General features: G+C 35.6%; 1 protein-coding gene across 1 annotated transcript in view; it reads left to right on the top strand.

The window, feature by feature from the left end:
- ZFPM2 (zinc finger protein, FOG family member 2) overlaps positions 1–17,686 on the top strand; it is a 308,755-nt gene that overhangs the window by 55,792 nt on the left and 235,277 nt on the right. The window contains exons 2-3 of the mRNA XM_063171049.1: positions 1,417–1,575; positions 17,074–17,175. Of these exons, the coding sequence (XP_063027119.1) occupies positions 1,417–1,575; positions 17,074–17,175 (261 nt within the window). The remainder of the gene's footprint in view (positions 1–1,416; positions 1,576–17,073; positions 17,176–17,686) is intronic.

The raw sequence follows: 17,686 nt of genomic DNA, 5'->3' as shown, positions 1-17,686 counted from the left end.
ATAAAAAGTAACCATCATATTTCTATGAAGCAAGAATTACACAACCTAGTCTAAAGTGAATTTTTCTGTTTTAATAAATGTAGGTAGTCACTGGTTCATAATAAATTACATAAAATTAGAGAGTAGTCAATATTTGATTTCTTTAAAAATTTATTCCTTCCTTTTCATTGAACACAACAGAATCATTTATGTATTGTATCTCAGCATGATAGATTATGTAGGAATAGTGTATTTAATACCATAAAACTATCATATAAATACAAATCACATTTTTTTCATTAGCTAGCTCGCTTTCATTTTGAAGAAGAAATACTCAGTCAATTATAAATGAGGCTGCGCTTTCATTGGAGAGTGAAATACGTAATTTTTTTCAAGCCTCAACCATGTATAATGAAATCTCTTTTTTGAAATCCAGTCTTAAGATGGATTTTGAAACATACTGACATTTAATAAAATCTTCGTTAAATTAAAATATGTTCAAATTGTTATTTCAAATCTCTATTTAAATCTAGGTGAAATTCTACATCCTGCAAAAGAGAGTCTTTAGCAAATAGATCCTGTTAACCAATGATTTTGAAGTGTGTGTATATAAGAAAGATTTTAATTTTTGAGTATATTCTAATTGGTAACCTAATGTGTAATAATCTGTCTGGTGCTGTCTCTTCAAGAGGATCTGTAGCAGTGGTATCTCTAGGTAACTAGGAGAAAAGTTAAAGACCTCAGACTACCATTTCAAATTCAAACTCATGCCCCGTTTCTGTAATTTGTTGATGTTTTTGTAGCCCTGGGCTGGCAGTTTACCATGACATTTGTTTGGCCTCTGTGAAATGAATAAATAGTCTCTTGAGTCCTGTCCATTGACTGGGAATCTGTTAAAGAGTCTGGCGTGAATGATCATGGATACCATTAGGGGCTGGTTGGAGCAAAATAGCAGAATAAGCTGAAGTTTCTGCTGTCAAAACCTTTGTAGTATTTCACTGTTGTCTGTACTTGTAATTTGATGAACAAAGCTTGTAAAGGAACATTTTAAGTACTGTAATTCAGCATCAAAAACAATCACTAACAAACAAGAGAAAGCTCTTCACTGTTTATGTCATTTTACAAATACAGCTTTGATTTCAGCTGTTAAAACTGTCTGTGTTTAATAGTAGAACCCAATGAATAATGAAAAACCCCCATGTGTGAGTATTATTAATACATATTATTAATGACACTTTGCATATTCTGAAGTAATCAGGAAAAGTCACTTTCAATTTCAATTTCCATAAAATGTTATTTTTCCAATTTTAATAAGTGCTGAACACAGCTGTGAAAGGAAAAATTAGCTGAAGAATGCCAGTTAAAAGTTCACTAAGGTTTTGTTTCACATTGTCCTGTTAGATGGTTTTGCCACAGTGTCCCTGATTCTTTTTTAAGGGCCCCTTGAAGATGCTGCTGAGGATGAAGAAGAAGAGTGCCTGTCTGAGGAAAATGATACTGTCTCAAAAGAAGACTTTCCGTTGGAGGAAAGCTTTTCTGCAGAGTTTGAGCCTGAAAATCTGAGCTGTGAAGAAGTGGAATACTTTTGTAATAAAGGTAATCATTGTAGCCAACCTCTTGAGAGAATACTGGCCAAGCTTTGTCCAATTGGTCAAAGAGATTTCTTGGTTTAAAACATACAAAAAGCCCTATTAATGCTACCTTAAAAATAGGAAAAAGAGTCACTTGGGAAATTAAGTCTGGTAAGGAATATATATTTAAGTGTGTTGAGGGACACTTTTCAGGGACATGAATCATCTTGCCTTAGTGTTTTGCTACAAGTGTTATTTTCTACATATATAACTGTAGAGAACAGGCCCCAGAAGTCAATTATTATCAGATCTGAAGCTAGCAATGCAGCATGTCTGTTCATTGCTTTTTTGCCTAGGAAGCATTGCTAGGAAAGCAGATTGTGTCTGTAGATTCTAGGATTAAAATAGAGCTTATTATAGAATTTATTATGCACAGTAGAAAACTAGTGCTTTGTGAAAGGATAACTTTTGAAGTTGCAAATACCTTTTTGGTGTACTTGTTACTTGTGAATTATTGGAGATTGAGGTATTTTAGCATAAGACACACCAATTCATTCTTACCAGTTCAGTCTGCAAGGTTGTGCTACTTCCCAGTCAGCTGGCAGAAAAACACACTATTGTTATTTGGAACATTGAATTAACCTTCTTCCTGCCAGATATCTACTTGATTGCTTTATTGTTTGTCTTCTGCAGGTAAGGATGCCTATCAAATAGCTGAAGTTGTTGTGGTGGTTTTCTTCTGTTAGTCCACAAATCCCTCAGGCGTTTGGATGTTGATGGTTTCTCTGTCTTTCTGTTCTTTCCTGGACATTGACATACATTTTCTCAGGATAATGTGATTGCTTCTGGTTTTGTATTATTTTCATTTGTCTTGGACAACGTTGAATAAATCTGTTTGACAAGTCAAGTGTTCTGCAGAATATCAATCCTTCTGAGAGAGTCTTCAGGCATCAGTGGCAAAGGCATTACTATGCATTTTCTATATATCCTCTATGGAGCTTCTACAGGTTCTTAATACTTAGTAAGTTACCCTAAGAGATCAAAACATTCTAATTGATAGTTTGGAATCCAGCTGCTACAAATCTTACCGTGAGGAGAGACCAGGTTATGAAAGGATTCTTTACAAACAGAAAGAATTTATTACTATTACAACTGCAATGTGAACAAATACCAGAATTACTTTGTGTTCACTGGTTCACGTGCCTTTCAGACACCATTTTCCTTAGCTGGAAAAAAGTCCTCCTCCTGTTACTGACAGTACTAAATAAATATTTAAACCACTATTTGCCTAATTGTTACGCTGGTGTCTCTTGAATTCATCCTGTTAGCAGTGGAATACTATGTCCCACTATTAGTTCACATCATACCAGTTTGATTTAGTTACTTCTCTCTGCTTCTTACTGCATTTCCAGGACCCACCACTGGAAAATAATATGGTTTTAGGTGAAATCAAGACAAAAATTTTTTTTTTTTTTTTAAAAACAGCAGTCAGGATTGCAAATTTACATTGAATTTCAGTTTGTCTTGGATCTTCCCTTTAAATAAACACCTCTTTCAGGGAAAGCACTGAATCACTGTATTAAAGAAGATCAGGAATCAAATGAGAATACATTTAAATCTGAATCTTGATTATATGTTATATTAAGGATATCTGCTTATTCTTCAGGCTAAATGCCTTCTGACTTCCCAGCAGTTTGTGTGTTGTAGTTATAAAAGAATCTTAAGTCTCTTCAGTGCAACTGCTGCAGAAGAAGAGTTGAAAAGAAGATTTCTAAGGATCAAGGGGCACATAAAATTTCTAATGTACCTCCAGCTGAGGCAGTGTGACAAAAAGTCCCACTTTGAAGCAAATTGGAAATCTCCTTGGAAGAGGATGGAATGGGAGACTGGAAATGTGCTGGGTTTTAATTCATGTCTCAACTTCTGTTGAATGTCCTACTTCTTCAGGGTCACATCTTAAGTGTCATTAGCATGAGGCTGCCTATGTTTTTCTGAAGATAAACCCTAAGAAGACAAAACTAATCTGGAAAGCAAATAAATTTCTTTTGTGTTCTTTTCTTAGTGGAAGGGTGTGTGACTCTATTATACAGTAAATACTAAAAACTAGACTAATTCTTGGGGGTTTTTTTCATGAATCTGTTAAGAATTCCTAGCCTTTTGTTTTTCTTTGTAGTGCTTCAGTATTGAAATTAAAAGATAGTATAAGAAATAAGCTTTTCTTTTTTTCATAGAAATATTTTCAAACATTGTGAATGAAAAGTCATTATGAGAATGAAAAAAAATGAAAATGAGATGTGTACCAAATAGGTTAGAGAACAAATAAAGGCAGTCTAATTTCTGTTTTGAGGGTCTGATTTTTTGATTTTTCTTCTGCTCTTTGACAGTATTGGCAGCCCATAAGTGACAAATATTTCCAAATAAGGGAAAAGTAAGTGTAGATCTGTGTTTTCTCATGCAACAGGTTTCCTTTCCCCAGAAATATGTCAGAACTGGCATGGGAATCCATTATTCTATCTCTGAATTCTGTCCTTGCTAACATGGACCATTAATGGTTTTAGAATTTAAAGGTGTTTTCTTGGCTATAAATTTTATCTGTCCTGTCTCCCTATTTCCCTCCCCTGGGGTTTCTTCCCAGCGGACCCAGAGCAAGAGGACAAATGAGTAGCGGGGCTTCCTGCAAGAATCAAGAGGCATGGGGAACAAGTGACACAGCTGTTGGGGAGGAGGTGTTTGTGAGGCTTCATCCATGGTATGTTTTTTATACTTACCCAGCTCTGTAAATTCAAGTACCACCTAAAACCAGGGGCTTTTTGCTGTACAAACTAGGACTCAAGGCAAAAATTACTGAAGTCACAATTCATTTTGAGGAATGAGAATAGAGGACTTACAGGTTCACAACTTGGTAACTTTGGCTTCTTGAAGAGATTTTCCTGTCAAACTGTGCCTGATGGTATTATAAGAGAGAGCGGTCCCTTACTGTCTAAATTGCAAACAGGAACTTTTATAAAGCCATGCTTTTCCCATCTTATTTGGGTTTGTGAGATAGCTTCAGCAGAATAGTTGCCAGAATTAGGAGGTGAAGGTGAAAGCCTCTGCAAAGTATGAAGCAAATGAATCACCTTGATTGAGCTACATGTCATTTTACAACTTCTCTGTTTTCAAAATTTTGCCTCTCCGCTATTACTTTTTCCTTCTCCTTTTACTTGCTAGTGGCTTTTATGACAAGGAATCTGGAAAATTCTTTCTCTCCCACACTTCTGCAGTACCACAAAATTAACTTTGCTGCATGTGGATATTTATTCCTATGTGGTCTTCATTTACACTCAAATGTGAAGAAGTGAACAACAGTTTAAGCATGTAAATATTCAAAGCTGAAATGGAAATTACCAGCCTACTATTTGTCAGGGATTGCTTTAAGCTTCCAACTCTGTTTTTTTTTTAACCTTTTGGATGAAGATCTTCATAATTGATGGCAGTTAGGTTTGACTTGTTTGCAGTTTTGACAGTGAGATTAGGAGAAAATATTTTGGAAACAGGATAGTGGTGTTCTACTACAAATCTGTACTAATCTCTGTGTTTGAAGTAGAAACAAAAAGCTTTGTAGAGGGTAGCCTTGATGATAGTGCATTACATTTTGTCAGTTTGAAAACAGCCTTTGAAAAATGCTGTTTCTGTTTAGTTACTACAAATTGCTGTTCTTCTAATAAAGAGGGTATCTGATGATGCTGTCCATACAAAGACTTTATTTGCCTGGAATCTCCCTTGCTGAATATTTTTTTAAACTGTGGACATCTGGAATCAGAGTCTATATCAGATTAAGAATTAATCAGATGAAATTCAGATGTAGAAAATTTATTACTTAAATGCCAATGTTTGAACAGTCTGTGTAAGGAGAAAGTAGCTTCTCTCCCATGCAGAACAGAGGCTGGATTTGGAAGCTAGGAGATTGGACATAAAGATTAAATTTTGTCTACTGTAGGTTGGAATAAGAAAATAAGCTGATGTTAAAAGAGGTGAGAAGTGCGATATGGCTAATAATTGCAGAAGGAAAGATAGAAGGAGGGGAGAAACAACAGAACAATACAAAGGCCAAGTTGAAGGTGATGGGGTGAGAATAAAAGTTCTAAATCAAGATTATTTGTGAGGTGAAGTAGTTTATAGCTGATTTTCTAGTCTCTGATTGCTGTCATCCTGCCTAGATACTCTCAGGAAAAATAAAAATAAAGTTCTTGTCTGTTACTGAAAAAAGTTTGCTATGCTCATATGGTGTCATCTTTTACTCTCTGTGAACAGGAAGGAGAATAGGAGCCTTGGTGACTTGATAGTGGTGGTAACTGGCTAAACTAATCCTTGTGACCTTCCTAGCAGAAGTGTTCAATGAGGGTTTTACTTTCAAAGGAAAATTTTCTTAAGCAATAAAAGAGATAATTTGAGATTAGTAGACAGCTAAGTAGCTGTGTTCACAGAAGGAAAGAGGCAATAGAGAAGAAAATAGAGGAGGTTTATAATCAAAAGAGCAAATGTTGGACTGTTTCCAGAAGAAGGAGGCAAATGAAGGAATGTCTGTATCTGATAATTAGTGAAAGAGGGCAGGTTCATTTCTTGTTGCTGGCCAAGACAGTTGAGTCAAATTCTCCTGTCCATTGCTTGCAGTATGACTATTGCTCTTGTTCCTCCTGTTATGGGTTTTCCATGGTTACTTCAGCACAAGGCAACATTGGCACCAGCCCTCAGTGGAAGGAGATTCAGTGGCCTTAAAACTCCTGGTGGCAGATGGGAAAGGAAATGATTCTGCTCCCCAGTGTTAACTGTGCTTCAGGTGGTGACATAGGGTGACAGGGAGGATACATGAGGTGGGGTGGAGAGTGATTGTTTCAGGATGCAATGATTTTTTGGTCTGTAGCACACACTGCTATGTATGTCTGCAGCCATATGTTTGCAGGTTGAGTGGTTTGGTATCCTGATACATTGGTTATCTTTATTTGCGGGGAAAGAGGAAAATTGGGGGAATCCAGTGCAGTCTGAAACTCATACAGTTCTAAGTCAGCAAGTAGGAAACACAGGGAATATCTGGCCTGGATACTGAGTGTATACCTGGTTCTATATTCTCATATTCTTGGGCAGGAAGGGATGAGTTCCAGACCTGAACTAAGTTTTCTGTTCATGTACACATAGTCATGCTCATGTATGTTGTTACTAGCCTGCCTGACCAGCTTGGGAATGGAATGTTTTATGCAGGCAGGCTTGTGTTTCAGAGAAACAGCTACAGTGTGAGTTCTCATACAAGAAAGCATACACAAAGCTAAGTTCATCTCTGTATTAATCTATCCCTTCATACTTCATGTGCAAAGCTATCATGCTACCATCTATAATAACACCATGAAAATGATTTCCCTGTGTCCTTTTTTCCTCTGGAGTATGACTTTTGTCTGTGTGTATGCCTGTGTGCAACTGTGTAAAAATTCCTTTCTTCTTCCATGTTACACATGTAGTGACTAACAATGTGCCTGCTGTTTTCTGCTTCTGGATCCAACAGGAGATTTATGCTTTCTTTTCTTTATTTTCTCCCCATTTTTTTTAACCAGGAACATTTTAATCAATATCTTTTTTTCTTTTTCAGTAATGGATTTCATGACAAATTTCTACCACTTTTGCTATAGGATCAGCAGGAGGCAGCTATACCATAATCACTTTGAGCTCAATAAGGAGATCTTTACAGGCAACTTTGTTCTTATTTCTTAACGGGATTAAGAAGCTCAGCTCTTTAAATTCTTGCATATAACACTGACATTTCGAGGGTGTGTTTGGACCAAGGAGTTCAAAGAGAAGGAATAGAAAAGAAAAGCCAATATGACTTTGTTTTTTACCTTGCTGCAGGAGCAGTTTGTGCAAATCGCCTATAAGCTTATTGACCTGAATCTTTGACTCCTTGTTTTCTCTGGATTTGGCTGGAGTGTAGACACTGATAGAGCACTGATAGAGGTGATTGCACAGCCCTCGGCTTTGCTTGGCACCAGACACCCCCCCTCCCTGCGCCTGACATTATCTTTCCCTGGCAATACTTCTGCTCTGCTGCAGCTCACATTCCTTTAAATTTTTTAGATTATTTTAATTCATTGCATTTTATTTATATGTAGACTTCCTGACTGAATGAAGGATACATTCATTACTTTTGGTAATCAGAGACAGGAGAGGACATGTATCTATTTTCATCTCCTAGGAAAACTAGAATATGCATAAGAACTCACAGCGCTACTTCCAAGAATGCAATAGTTACATCTTACTGACTTGTCTGCATGTTTGTGACACTGTTGGATTCTCATATTCCCCAGAGTAAGGGTTCTCTTACATTTATCTGTATCACATTCAGCTGAAACAACTTTAGAAGATGAGGCCAGGGGATCTCTTCACTCTCTACGAGTACCTGACAGGAGGCTGTAGTGAGATGAGCTTCAGTCTCTTCTGCCACGCCTGCAGTGAGAGGATGAGAAAAAATGGTCATAAACTGAGACAGGGGAGATTCAGATTAAGATTAGATGTTAGAAAAGCATTTTTCACTGTTAGGCATTAGCATGGTGAGGCACTGGAATGGGTTCCCCAGGGAGATGGTGCAGTCACCACCCCTGGAGGTGTTCAAGAGGTGTCTGGATGTGGCTCTGGGTGATGGGGTTTGGGGGTTACAGTGGCAGTGCTGGGTGGTGACAGCTGGACCTGATGATCCTAAAGGTCTCTTCCACCCTTAATGATTCTATGATTCTGATCTTCTGTACTTTTTGTCAGATGCTGAATATGGACAAAGAAAGGAAGGGGCTTCTCTGATGACAGCCTTTGAACAAGGCTATGTCAGAATTAGATTGGATTCTAGCAGGGGGAAAGGGAATCTTTTTCATCTGAACATCAGCATTTGCTTTGTGACTTAACTCTTATGGTTTCTCATTCTTTCCTGCTACTGGAGCTCAGAGGACCACCTGTTTTCTTTCTAGAACAGAAAAGAGATATCTGAAAAGGTTGAAGTGTTCTTTTTTTTTTTTTCCCCCCCACCATTCCCTAGAGAGCATGTAAGGGCTTCCAAAACAAAAAGTACAAGATTTTCTATTCTGTAATTTTTTTATTTACTGCTAACCCATGTTTAAACCTGTCAGGCCATATTTTCAGTCCTGCTTAAAACTATGTAAGTATTAACATCAACTTTAGTTGGATAAAAATTTGACCTAAGTTAAACAAGCAAACCCTTCTTCTAATCAGAACATTGAATAATTGGTCGTCAAGCAGAAAATTATATCTCAAAAAGAAACTAAAAATCTATTTTTCAAGAAATAAATACATAGATCCAAATAGAAACATTATTTTAACTGTACAGAATTAAAAAGTGAAAGGAACACTTAAACAGCTTACTCAACTTTAAGCAGTTTATCAAAGCGACTCCAGCCTTTTCAGTCAGCACATTTTGGTTTTCTCAAGAACAATGAAATTCTGAATTCTATCTCAGCTAGGGATATAATTCATGAAGGGATTATTTGGTTACAACAAGTAGTGTAATGTCCTCTTTCTAGAAAGTCACAAAACTTGAACTTGTGATGACTTAAATTTGAGGTCAAATTTGACAGAATATGAATTGCAAATTAATAGGGATAATCTTCTTTAAAACATGGGATGCATAAATGACGAATTTCACCACATGTTCTTAGTTCAGGTGTACTCTGCATCTGTTTCTAATTTTGTTTATAATGAAGGTCCATTTTGTCTCTTTCTTGTCTTACTTGGTGGCCCTGACACAAAAATTCTGCATATGATTGCAGAGTTCTAAGACATGGCTGAAAAAATTCTTGTCAACCCAGGCCTAAAAAGCAGACTTACTCACAGGTTGTGTACTATATGGGTATATTTGCAGTAATTTATCTCTGAAAGGATCAGTAAAAATAAATAAAGCAAGTGCCACAATTATGTCATCATTGGATAAATATTGATAAGACAAATATTATTGCTGGATAGAGAAAAAGAAGCATGAATTTTTGACTGCTAAATATTTTTTGGGGGTTTGACTCACAGAAGCCTAGACTGGTTTTGAAATCATGTGTAATACAACATGCATGTAGGAACACACCTGTAGTGATAGGGAATGGGTTGCTTTTGATATTGAACCATCTGAAAGGATGTTTATGTCAAATAAAAACATCCAGTTGTTTTCAACAAATTAAATTAAGATTTCACTATATAGGAACAAGTACCTTTTGCTACTATTTATGTAGCCATGTGTGGAAGTCACATAAAAACTGGATTTGTCTATGATAGTGATTTCAGCTGCAAAGTATAAAATGAGATGTTTGTGGTTGGATGAAGAATTCTTATAGGAGATTGAATATTTCTGCAGTAGGGATGAAACAGAATTGTTATATAATTAAATTGAAATATGAATGTGCAGAAAAGCCTTCAAATTAGAATTCAAAATTTGTTAGAATTTCTCTGAAGTAATCTCTCTGTTCTGCTTCAGGCTGGTTTAGAATCTCATGATTGGTGATTTCCATTGAACGAATTTTTGAAAAGTTTATTTAGCAACAGTCTCTATTTGTGGCATGTCAATATCTTTTAAAATGTGCTTCTGCTGCTTTTCTAACCTCGTGCTTAGAGCTATGTAGGTTGAACCCCAGCCTAGTACTTGCATATGTCTAATAGAGTTCTTGTATTTGAAGTTTTAATGGGGAAAGATTGAAAAGATTTTTTTTTTGCTTTTTTTAAAAACTGATAGAAGCTCTCAAGTAGCCAGTATATCTGAATGATGCTCATTTGTAGTACATGTCTTTAGAGTTTCTCCCTAAAAATTGGAATAGATATATATGTGTGTGTGTGTGTGTGTGTATGTACACATATATACATATATATATTTAAAATCCATTAATAAAAAGAAAGCCAGGAATACAATTTAGAGAATACTTTCACTGTTCTGCAGCAAATACATTTGAATGAGTGATCCTTGTCTTGAAAGGACTTCAAAACCAAACAGTGGCGATAATGAGAACATATCAAACATGTAGAGAAGAGAAGAGGAAGGCCAGACTCAATGTAGATGAATGTGCTGCACAGCAGTGTCTTATCCCAGGAGAAAAGTGCTGTAGCTGAAATGGTCGGAAATAATTGACACTGCTTTTTAACACGACCACTGTGCTGAAATGTAATGTGTCAAGATGTCATTTTATTAAACAAAGTGGTGATTTTAATAGGAACCAAAATAGTTTCATAACACTATTTTGGAGAGCTAATGGCTAGCACATATGTGGGCACTTGCCAACATTTGAATATTCACAGACTGATCCTAAAAATTAGGGAAAGAGACAATGCATTGTTTCTGAGACTTTCTGGACAAATAATTCTAAGAGTGCTTAGGGCAAATGGAAACATACAGTTATTTCAAATGAGGTTTATCCCAGGAGAAATTATGATTGTTAATCAGCATGACAGAAAACAATAATTGCTTGCAAAGAAGCAAAGTATTGAGGTGATTAATATAATCTGAAATAAAATGCAGTAGATTAACTTGTTCAAGTGCGGGTTTCTTTCAGGTACGTTACCAAATCAATCATCTGAGGGCCTGAGTTTGCTCATACTTTCTGTATTTGTCGAGTAGCATGTCTGGGTTGATTTTTATGGGCTTCACTGAAATTATTTCTGATATATATCAGATTAATTGATAACTGTCTGGTAGTGATAGGGCCTGATCTCTTCCTCTGTCTCTCTGTCTCTCTGTCCTTGCAAGGTTTGTAGAGTAAACCCATTTGCATGGCACTGTACCCACTGTAGTTGTTTATCTTGTCCTCGTATCATTTGGCAAATATGAAAAAGTGTGGAAACATCCCTCCCATATATTTTAGTATCTTTATTCTCAGAGTTCTATTACCATTCCAAAAGCTTAAATATTTTATTTGCATTATTTTATACTCAGAATGTTTTATATCTGCAGAAACCTGTATTGCTACTAAATTACAGTTAAATATACACATAGAATACTTTAAAAAGAGATAATCCACAAGAAGGTTAGTTAAGGCCTATTAGATGTCATTGGTATGCTTAAGAATAGTATGTGCTGCTAAAAAGTATGCTACATTGAATGAATTAAGTATTTGTATTACAAGTTGTATATGGTTTATTTCAAAGTTAGTGAGTATGGCTTTTGAAGAGAGGTTCCTGGCAACAATCCTCAGCTTACAGCATGTTTCTTAGGATTCAAGAGCAGGATTATCAGTGTGTGTAAGCTCTGTTACTGTTTGCAGGCATTGAGATAAAGCAAATAACAAAGGGCAGTTTTTGATTGCTGATCTATAGTTTCTGAAGCTCTGGCATCTAGTTCGTATGTGTAGTCTCAGAATCCTTGTTTGGTTGGATCTAGAATTACTGCTGCTGTGGACTGTGGCAGAAAAGACCAGGCACCCTCCCCCTTCACAGCCAGTCACACTGGTCTGTCACCATCCATGAGGTTATGTCCTTGCCAAATGAAGGTCTGCAGTGAGCGACTCCCCAAGTCTTTGGATTGCATCTCTTTTCTCTTTTGGCAATACAGAGTGCTACAGGCTTTGCAGCAATTTATTCCTGTACTGATTTATTATAATTGAGAAGTGATGTTTCACTCTGAACAGCTGCATGAGAATGTTAACAATTTGAGTTTACATTTTTGCTGCCAGGAAGAGGGAAAACAAACTGAATTTCAAAATTTTATTGTTCTCTCACTCTAATAGAAGCTGCTCTGTGCTTTTTGTGACTGGTACAGTCCTTCACCCAAAGCTATTTTGTCTGATGATAAAACCATGAGTGTATGAAGCTTGCACGTTTTTCATCTCTTTTATGACCTTATCTTTTGTGAGCGGTTCCTGTGAAGGTATCCTAACTATAGGAAGCACCTGGTAAACATATGTGATATCTATGCCATGATAAGCAGTTGTGAACAAGAAAGTAGATCTGTCAGTTCTGAACTGTTCATTGTTAAAAAATACTTTGTTGATTTAGCTGATTGCAAAATACATTATAGAGAGCCTAGCAGCTGCTATAACCTTCCTAGTCAAGAAAGTTCAATAGTAATATTGTATGAGACTTTCTGTAAGAGCCTAGTACTGATAGGAACAACATGGATTAAAACAGCAGGATTGAGAAGAACTGCTAACCCATGTGCTTCTATAAAATACCACAACTACTTGTGGTACAAGCTGATTAAGTACAAATTGGGAAGTCTTTAATTTGTTAAAAAGATTAAAGTGAAATTACTTGTTAATATTCAAGTCTCTCTTTTCCTACTTGTCAGTGTTGTCAGAGAAGTTGGAGTTCTCTCTCTTATGCTTCTGGTAATATGTCTCTTTTACAGTCTTCAGATTTCCTGACCAACTTTACCACCTTGAATTACAGTGAATTATCTATTGGATAAACATTAGGCTATTTAAACCACATTAAAAAAACTTGAACTGTTTTTGAATGCTGTCAAGATGAAGGTTAAGATGAAAATTCTATCCACATTACATATTGAAGTTATTTGAATAAGATTTTTTTTTCCTCTTAGTTAAGCAGTATTTTGTGTATTCAGCATTTCAGCATAAGTCAGAGATTTGTTTCCCCCAACTTTAGCTGACTAAAGATAGGTTCTAGTCTAAGCTGTGTGTTTAAGAGGATGATTCATTTCAGCTCTCTCAGACACCAAGAGGGGTCTTATATCTCAGGCATCCTAGAATAGGATAAATCACTCAGGAGGTTTCTTTCTTCCCTGCCTATGGGAGTGTCTACATAAGTAGCCTGGACTAGCTTAACTTTCAGGCATCTAAGGTTAGAGGTGATGAGTTCTGCCAAAAGTGTAACTTAAATACCAAGTACAGAGAAGTAGTGGAAATTCCAGTAGATTTACTTGACTAATGACTGAACATAGTTTATGGTATTATGTGTGCTTACTCATAAAAGTATTTTTTCATGCAATGGTCATTTAAAGGACAAAATTCACTTACCAGGCTTGGTTGCTAAGAAGCAACTGCTTAAACGTGCTTAAACAGAAGCAGGTTTTGGTTCATTTTAGAGTACTTACACCACTCTTTGATGTTGATGGGAAAAAGTTACTTATCCTTTAACTTAACTACAAAGTATAATTGGGCAGCAAAGTAAAGAAAAAGTGTGAGAAAACCCAAAATAATGGGATTAGAAAGGAATCAACAAGTTAGTAGCACATGGGTAACATATATAGGCAAAAAGGATTTAATTGGACTTGGAAGAAATAAATAATTAATTTTCTGGATCCATTTAAATGTCTATACCTGTAAATTGAAGAAAAATGTAATCAGTTGGAAAATAAATATAAAAAATAGTCTTGTTGAGAGACTGAAAAGTAGTCAGTGACTGAACAGAAAGAGTAAACAATGGAAAGAAAATAAAATCTGAAAGGAAATAAACTCCTTTGTGTGCTAAACAAATGTTAGCTGCTAAAATAGCTTTAAGTATGGGGAATGAAAAAAGCTTTGTTATCAACTCTTCTGCTAAGCCTCCTTTTGGGTTTTTAAAGTTTCAGTGTCTCCAGCTCCAAATGGATTGTCTTGGTTGCACATTTCAATCTGACATTGATGCTCAGCTGAGCCTGGGATAGACTTCACTCCCTGGTGGATTTGGAAATTGACAGTAATGTACTATTTCTTGGTTTCACTAGCAGATTGGAGTAGCTTGGGAGAACAGGAGAAATCAGTGTGGTGATATTTCAGGTGTGTAATGCATGCATTTGGCAGTTGGGAATAATAGAAAATATCAATGAAAATAGTTGAGAATACTTCTAGATGCAAAACAAAGTTTTCCTTAATGTAAATTCTACACATTTAATCTACTCTATTTGCACAAGACATGCATCAATTCATTAAAACCTGACTGTGAAAACCATGTAACACTGTACTTCATGAAACACTGAAAAAACAAGTTAATGGAAATTTATGTAGTCTACTAACATACATCTTCAGATTTTTCCTCATCTCCCAAATACTTAATTACTGTGTACTATACTTTTTGTACCTTAGCTGTCGTTCTGTCCTTTTGCTTTTCAGCCCAATCTTTTTCCTCTTTCCTCTTTTAATGTTCGTAGCTTCATTTGTTTATGCTCTGGTTAGTTGCACTGGCTGGAAGAATGCTGAAATTTGCAAGCTAATGCCAGGTTGGCATATATTGTAATCTGGAAAAACATAGTATTTTGGAGGTTCAGTTGTCCAATTATCTGTGCTTCTTTTCTGTCTAAAACAATTACTATTTCTAGATTTTGCTGTTATTGTCCTGATTTAGTACATACAGCTCTGTTATGTACAGTGGAAGAAAAACATTTGCATTCTCTACAAAGAACATTTTCAGAACTGTCTGTGTTGATTATACATCTTGAGTTAGAAAACTAGAATTGTCCTTGCTGTGAATTGCTTTCCAACATTTTTAAGAAAACTGGCATTGATTATGTCAGGTCTCAACTGAGGAAAATTTTTTTGTCTCCACTGAAGACAAAAAAGCTGCTTTAAGTTGCTATAGAAAATGTAGAAAATAGAGAATATGGAAAAATGAAGGTAAAATTGTCAAATAGGTTCTCCAGTCCACCCAAAGAAAGCAGAGGTCTGATTACTACAAAGTAACTATAAAAATGCTAATTCAAAATAGGCTAGTTGCTTAAAAACAAATAATTGCTAAAACTGCTTAGCAGAAACTTGATAGCTTTTTCAGCACATGAGTATCTTTAGTACTTTCTTCTGAAAGATAACTTCAGATTGAACTGAAGCATGTGAACTTCAAATGCCTGGCTACCATTACACAGTCAATTTGACACAAAAATGATACTCGATATTTATGTTGTATTCAAGTTTTTTTTACATACTACAAGTGCATAAGAATATTCTGGACTATGTTTTTAGTACCACAAGTTCACTGAACTGTAGTTTTGTAATCAAACTCTGGAGTGATTATAGTATTGTGTTTGTGTGAGTAGTAGTTTATCAGGCTCTTAGACTTCATATTTGAAAAACTGTGTTTTATGAATGCAAGGAAGAATGTGTTATTATGAGACTTTACATGTGCACATGAAGTTAATACTTTATAGTGTTTGTATATAATCATGTACTTGAAAGCTCTGGGTCACAATCTTATCCAGTATAAATATAGCTCCAGTGATAACGTATGGGGATCTGGCATAGTTTCTTGTAATCACATTTCTTTACCTATGTTGCTAATTAAAGCTTTTGTTATCATGAGTGGGGAAAAAATTACATGTTACTGCTTAATTGCTGTGCTTTTTGCTCCTTCTTAGTCTCCTGTTGTTAAATCAACAAAGGGTCTGATTTTTCAGTTTGTAAAATACACAGTATTTGTTTTTCTACTGCTATCACTTTTTTCTGGGAGACCATTTTTTAAAAAGTGTCCTTCAAGTCTGATAAAAAAATTAAATCATAATCAGTCCTGTTTGACTGAAGTAGTTAATTTCGTAGATTTTTTTTTTCTTTCAATTCCTCTTAGTATCTTCCTATGCATGAGTTTCTTGGAGAGGTTAGTGTTAAAAAAAAAAAACAAAAAAAAACAAAAAAAACAAATCTACAAATGAGTAAATTCCAAACCTGGAAAAGCCTTTAGTGATGTCACTTAATGTTTTAGTATGGCCAGAGTGTTTTGTGTTAATACCCTCGTCTTCAATATGGTTTTCATAATGCTTATTTCAAAGTATTTTGGCATGGAGCTTGCCTAGTGTATTTTTTTACCTGAAGCAACCTGAACTGCTTGTTTCCCTTTCAACAAGCAGTTCTTCAAATAAAAATTAAATGGTCATCTCTAAAAATTTAACCTTATCATAATTTTCTGTGTGTCCTGTATATGACCTGGTTAAGAATAGTAACAGAAGGCAGACAGACATTTTCGGGTACTTCTGGATGGTGAAAATCCAAAAATTCATCAGAAATGTAGCATTTCTTTAAATAAAGCTTGATAGGGAGAAAATTACTTTAGAAACCTGCTAGTACATTATGATTTTAAGGGCAAATTCCTTAAATGGTGAAATACCATGGATTAGCTTTTCACTAGTTTTGTGAAAAAGCAAAATGTTTAGTGGACCATGTTTTTGTTCTGAGTGTCATTTATTTGCAGCACATAAGAAACATTCAGGTGTCAATTAAAAAAACTAGAAAATCCATAACTGAAAGCAAATGTTCCTGGGGGCTCATGAGCTGATTTCTTTCTCTCCTTAGTACCTACAGACTCAGTGACTTTATGTGCTTTTTTTTACAGAATTGTGACTCTGTTTTTCAACCATATGGAGTAAACACTGTTTTCCAAGATTTTGTCTCCACAGAACTGGAAGTACTGGATACTCAGGGCTTCTTTGAGTTAGTGGGAACTCACAAATGTTTACATGTCGAATATTTTTTTCATTTTCTCTTTGTTTATAGACATGCATATGTTTTCATTTAGGCATATAAGCAGTTTGGATATTACAGGAGCTTTGCTTTAAAGTCACTATTGGAATATGTCAATACTGTATTTTTTGATGGTTTTTCAGGCAGTGAAGAAGGCATCCAGGAGGCAGCAGAATCTGATGGTGACGCAAGGTCAGAGAAACCAGGGCAGCTTGCTGTGGAGACTCAAGACTGGGATGGGCCAGGTAGGGAGAAACCACTGAAAGCCAAGAGAAATTTTTTGAAGTAGACTTCAATATTTGTTAATTTCATTATTTTAGTAGATTGTTGTGCTTCGCATTTATTTTTAATGGACTGCCTCTTTTATGATCCTTTGGGCTCCGGATATTGACAGGTAAGTACTAAGATGACATTCTCATGTTAAAAAAAATGGCTTTTGTTTCACCATTTTGTAAAATGTTCAACATAAAATGCCTTATGTACATGTTTGATGTAAAGGAAAATTTTCTTGCTGCTTAGAATTTTAGTATTAAAATTTCTCAGTAAGTTCTTTCTTCTGTGATTGAATTAAGGGAAAAGCACTTCTGCTCTGTTTTCTGAGGTCAGAAGGTCTCTTCTCAAGATTTGTGCCAACGTTTAGCAACATGTTCAGCTTAACAAATAGATACGATGTCTACTAACATTTTCAAGGAGCTTTTTTTACCTGTTTGAGCCTGATAGAAATCATTTAGCACACCTGCTCATTGGTTTCAGTGG

This window comes from Melospiza melodia, chromosome 1 (genome assembly GCF_035770615.1).
Source record: "Melospiza melodia melodia isolate bMelMel2 chromosome 1, bMelMel2.pri, whole genome shotgun sequence".
Taxonomy (NCBI): domain Eukaryota; kingdom Metazoa; phylum Chordata; class Aves; order Passeriformes; family Passerellidae; genus Melospiza; species Melospiza melodia.
This window is presented reverse-complemented; position numbering and strand designations above follow the sequence as displayed.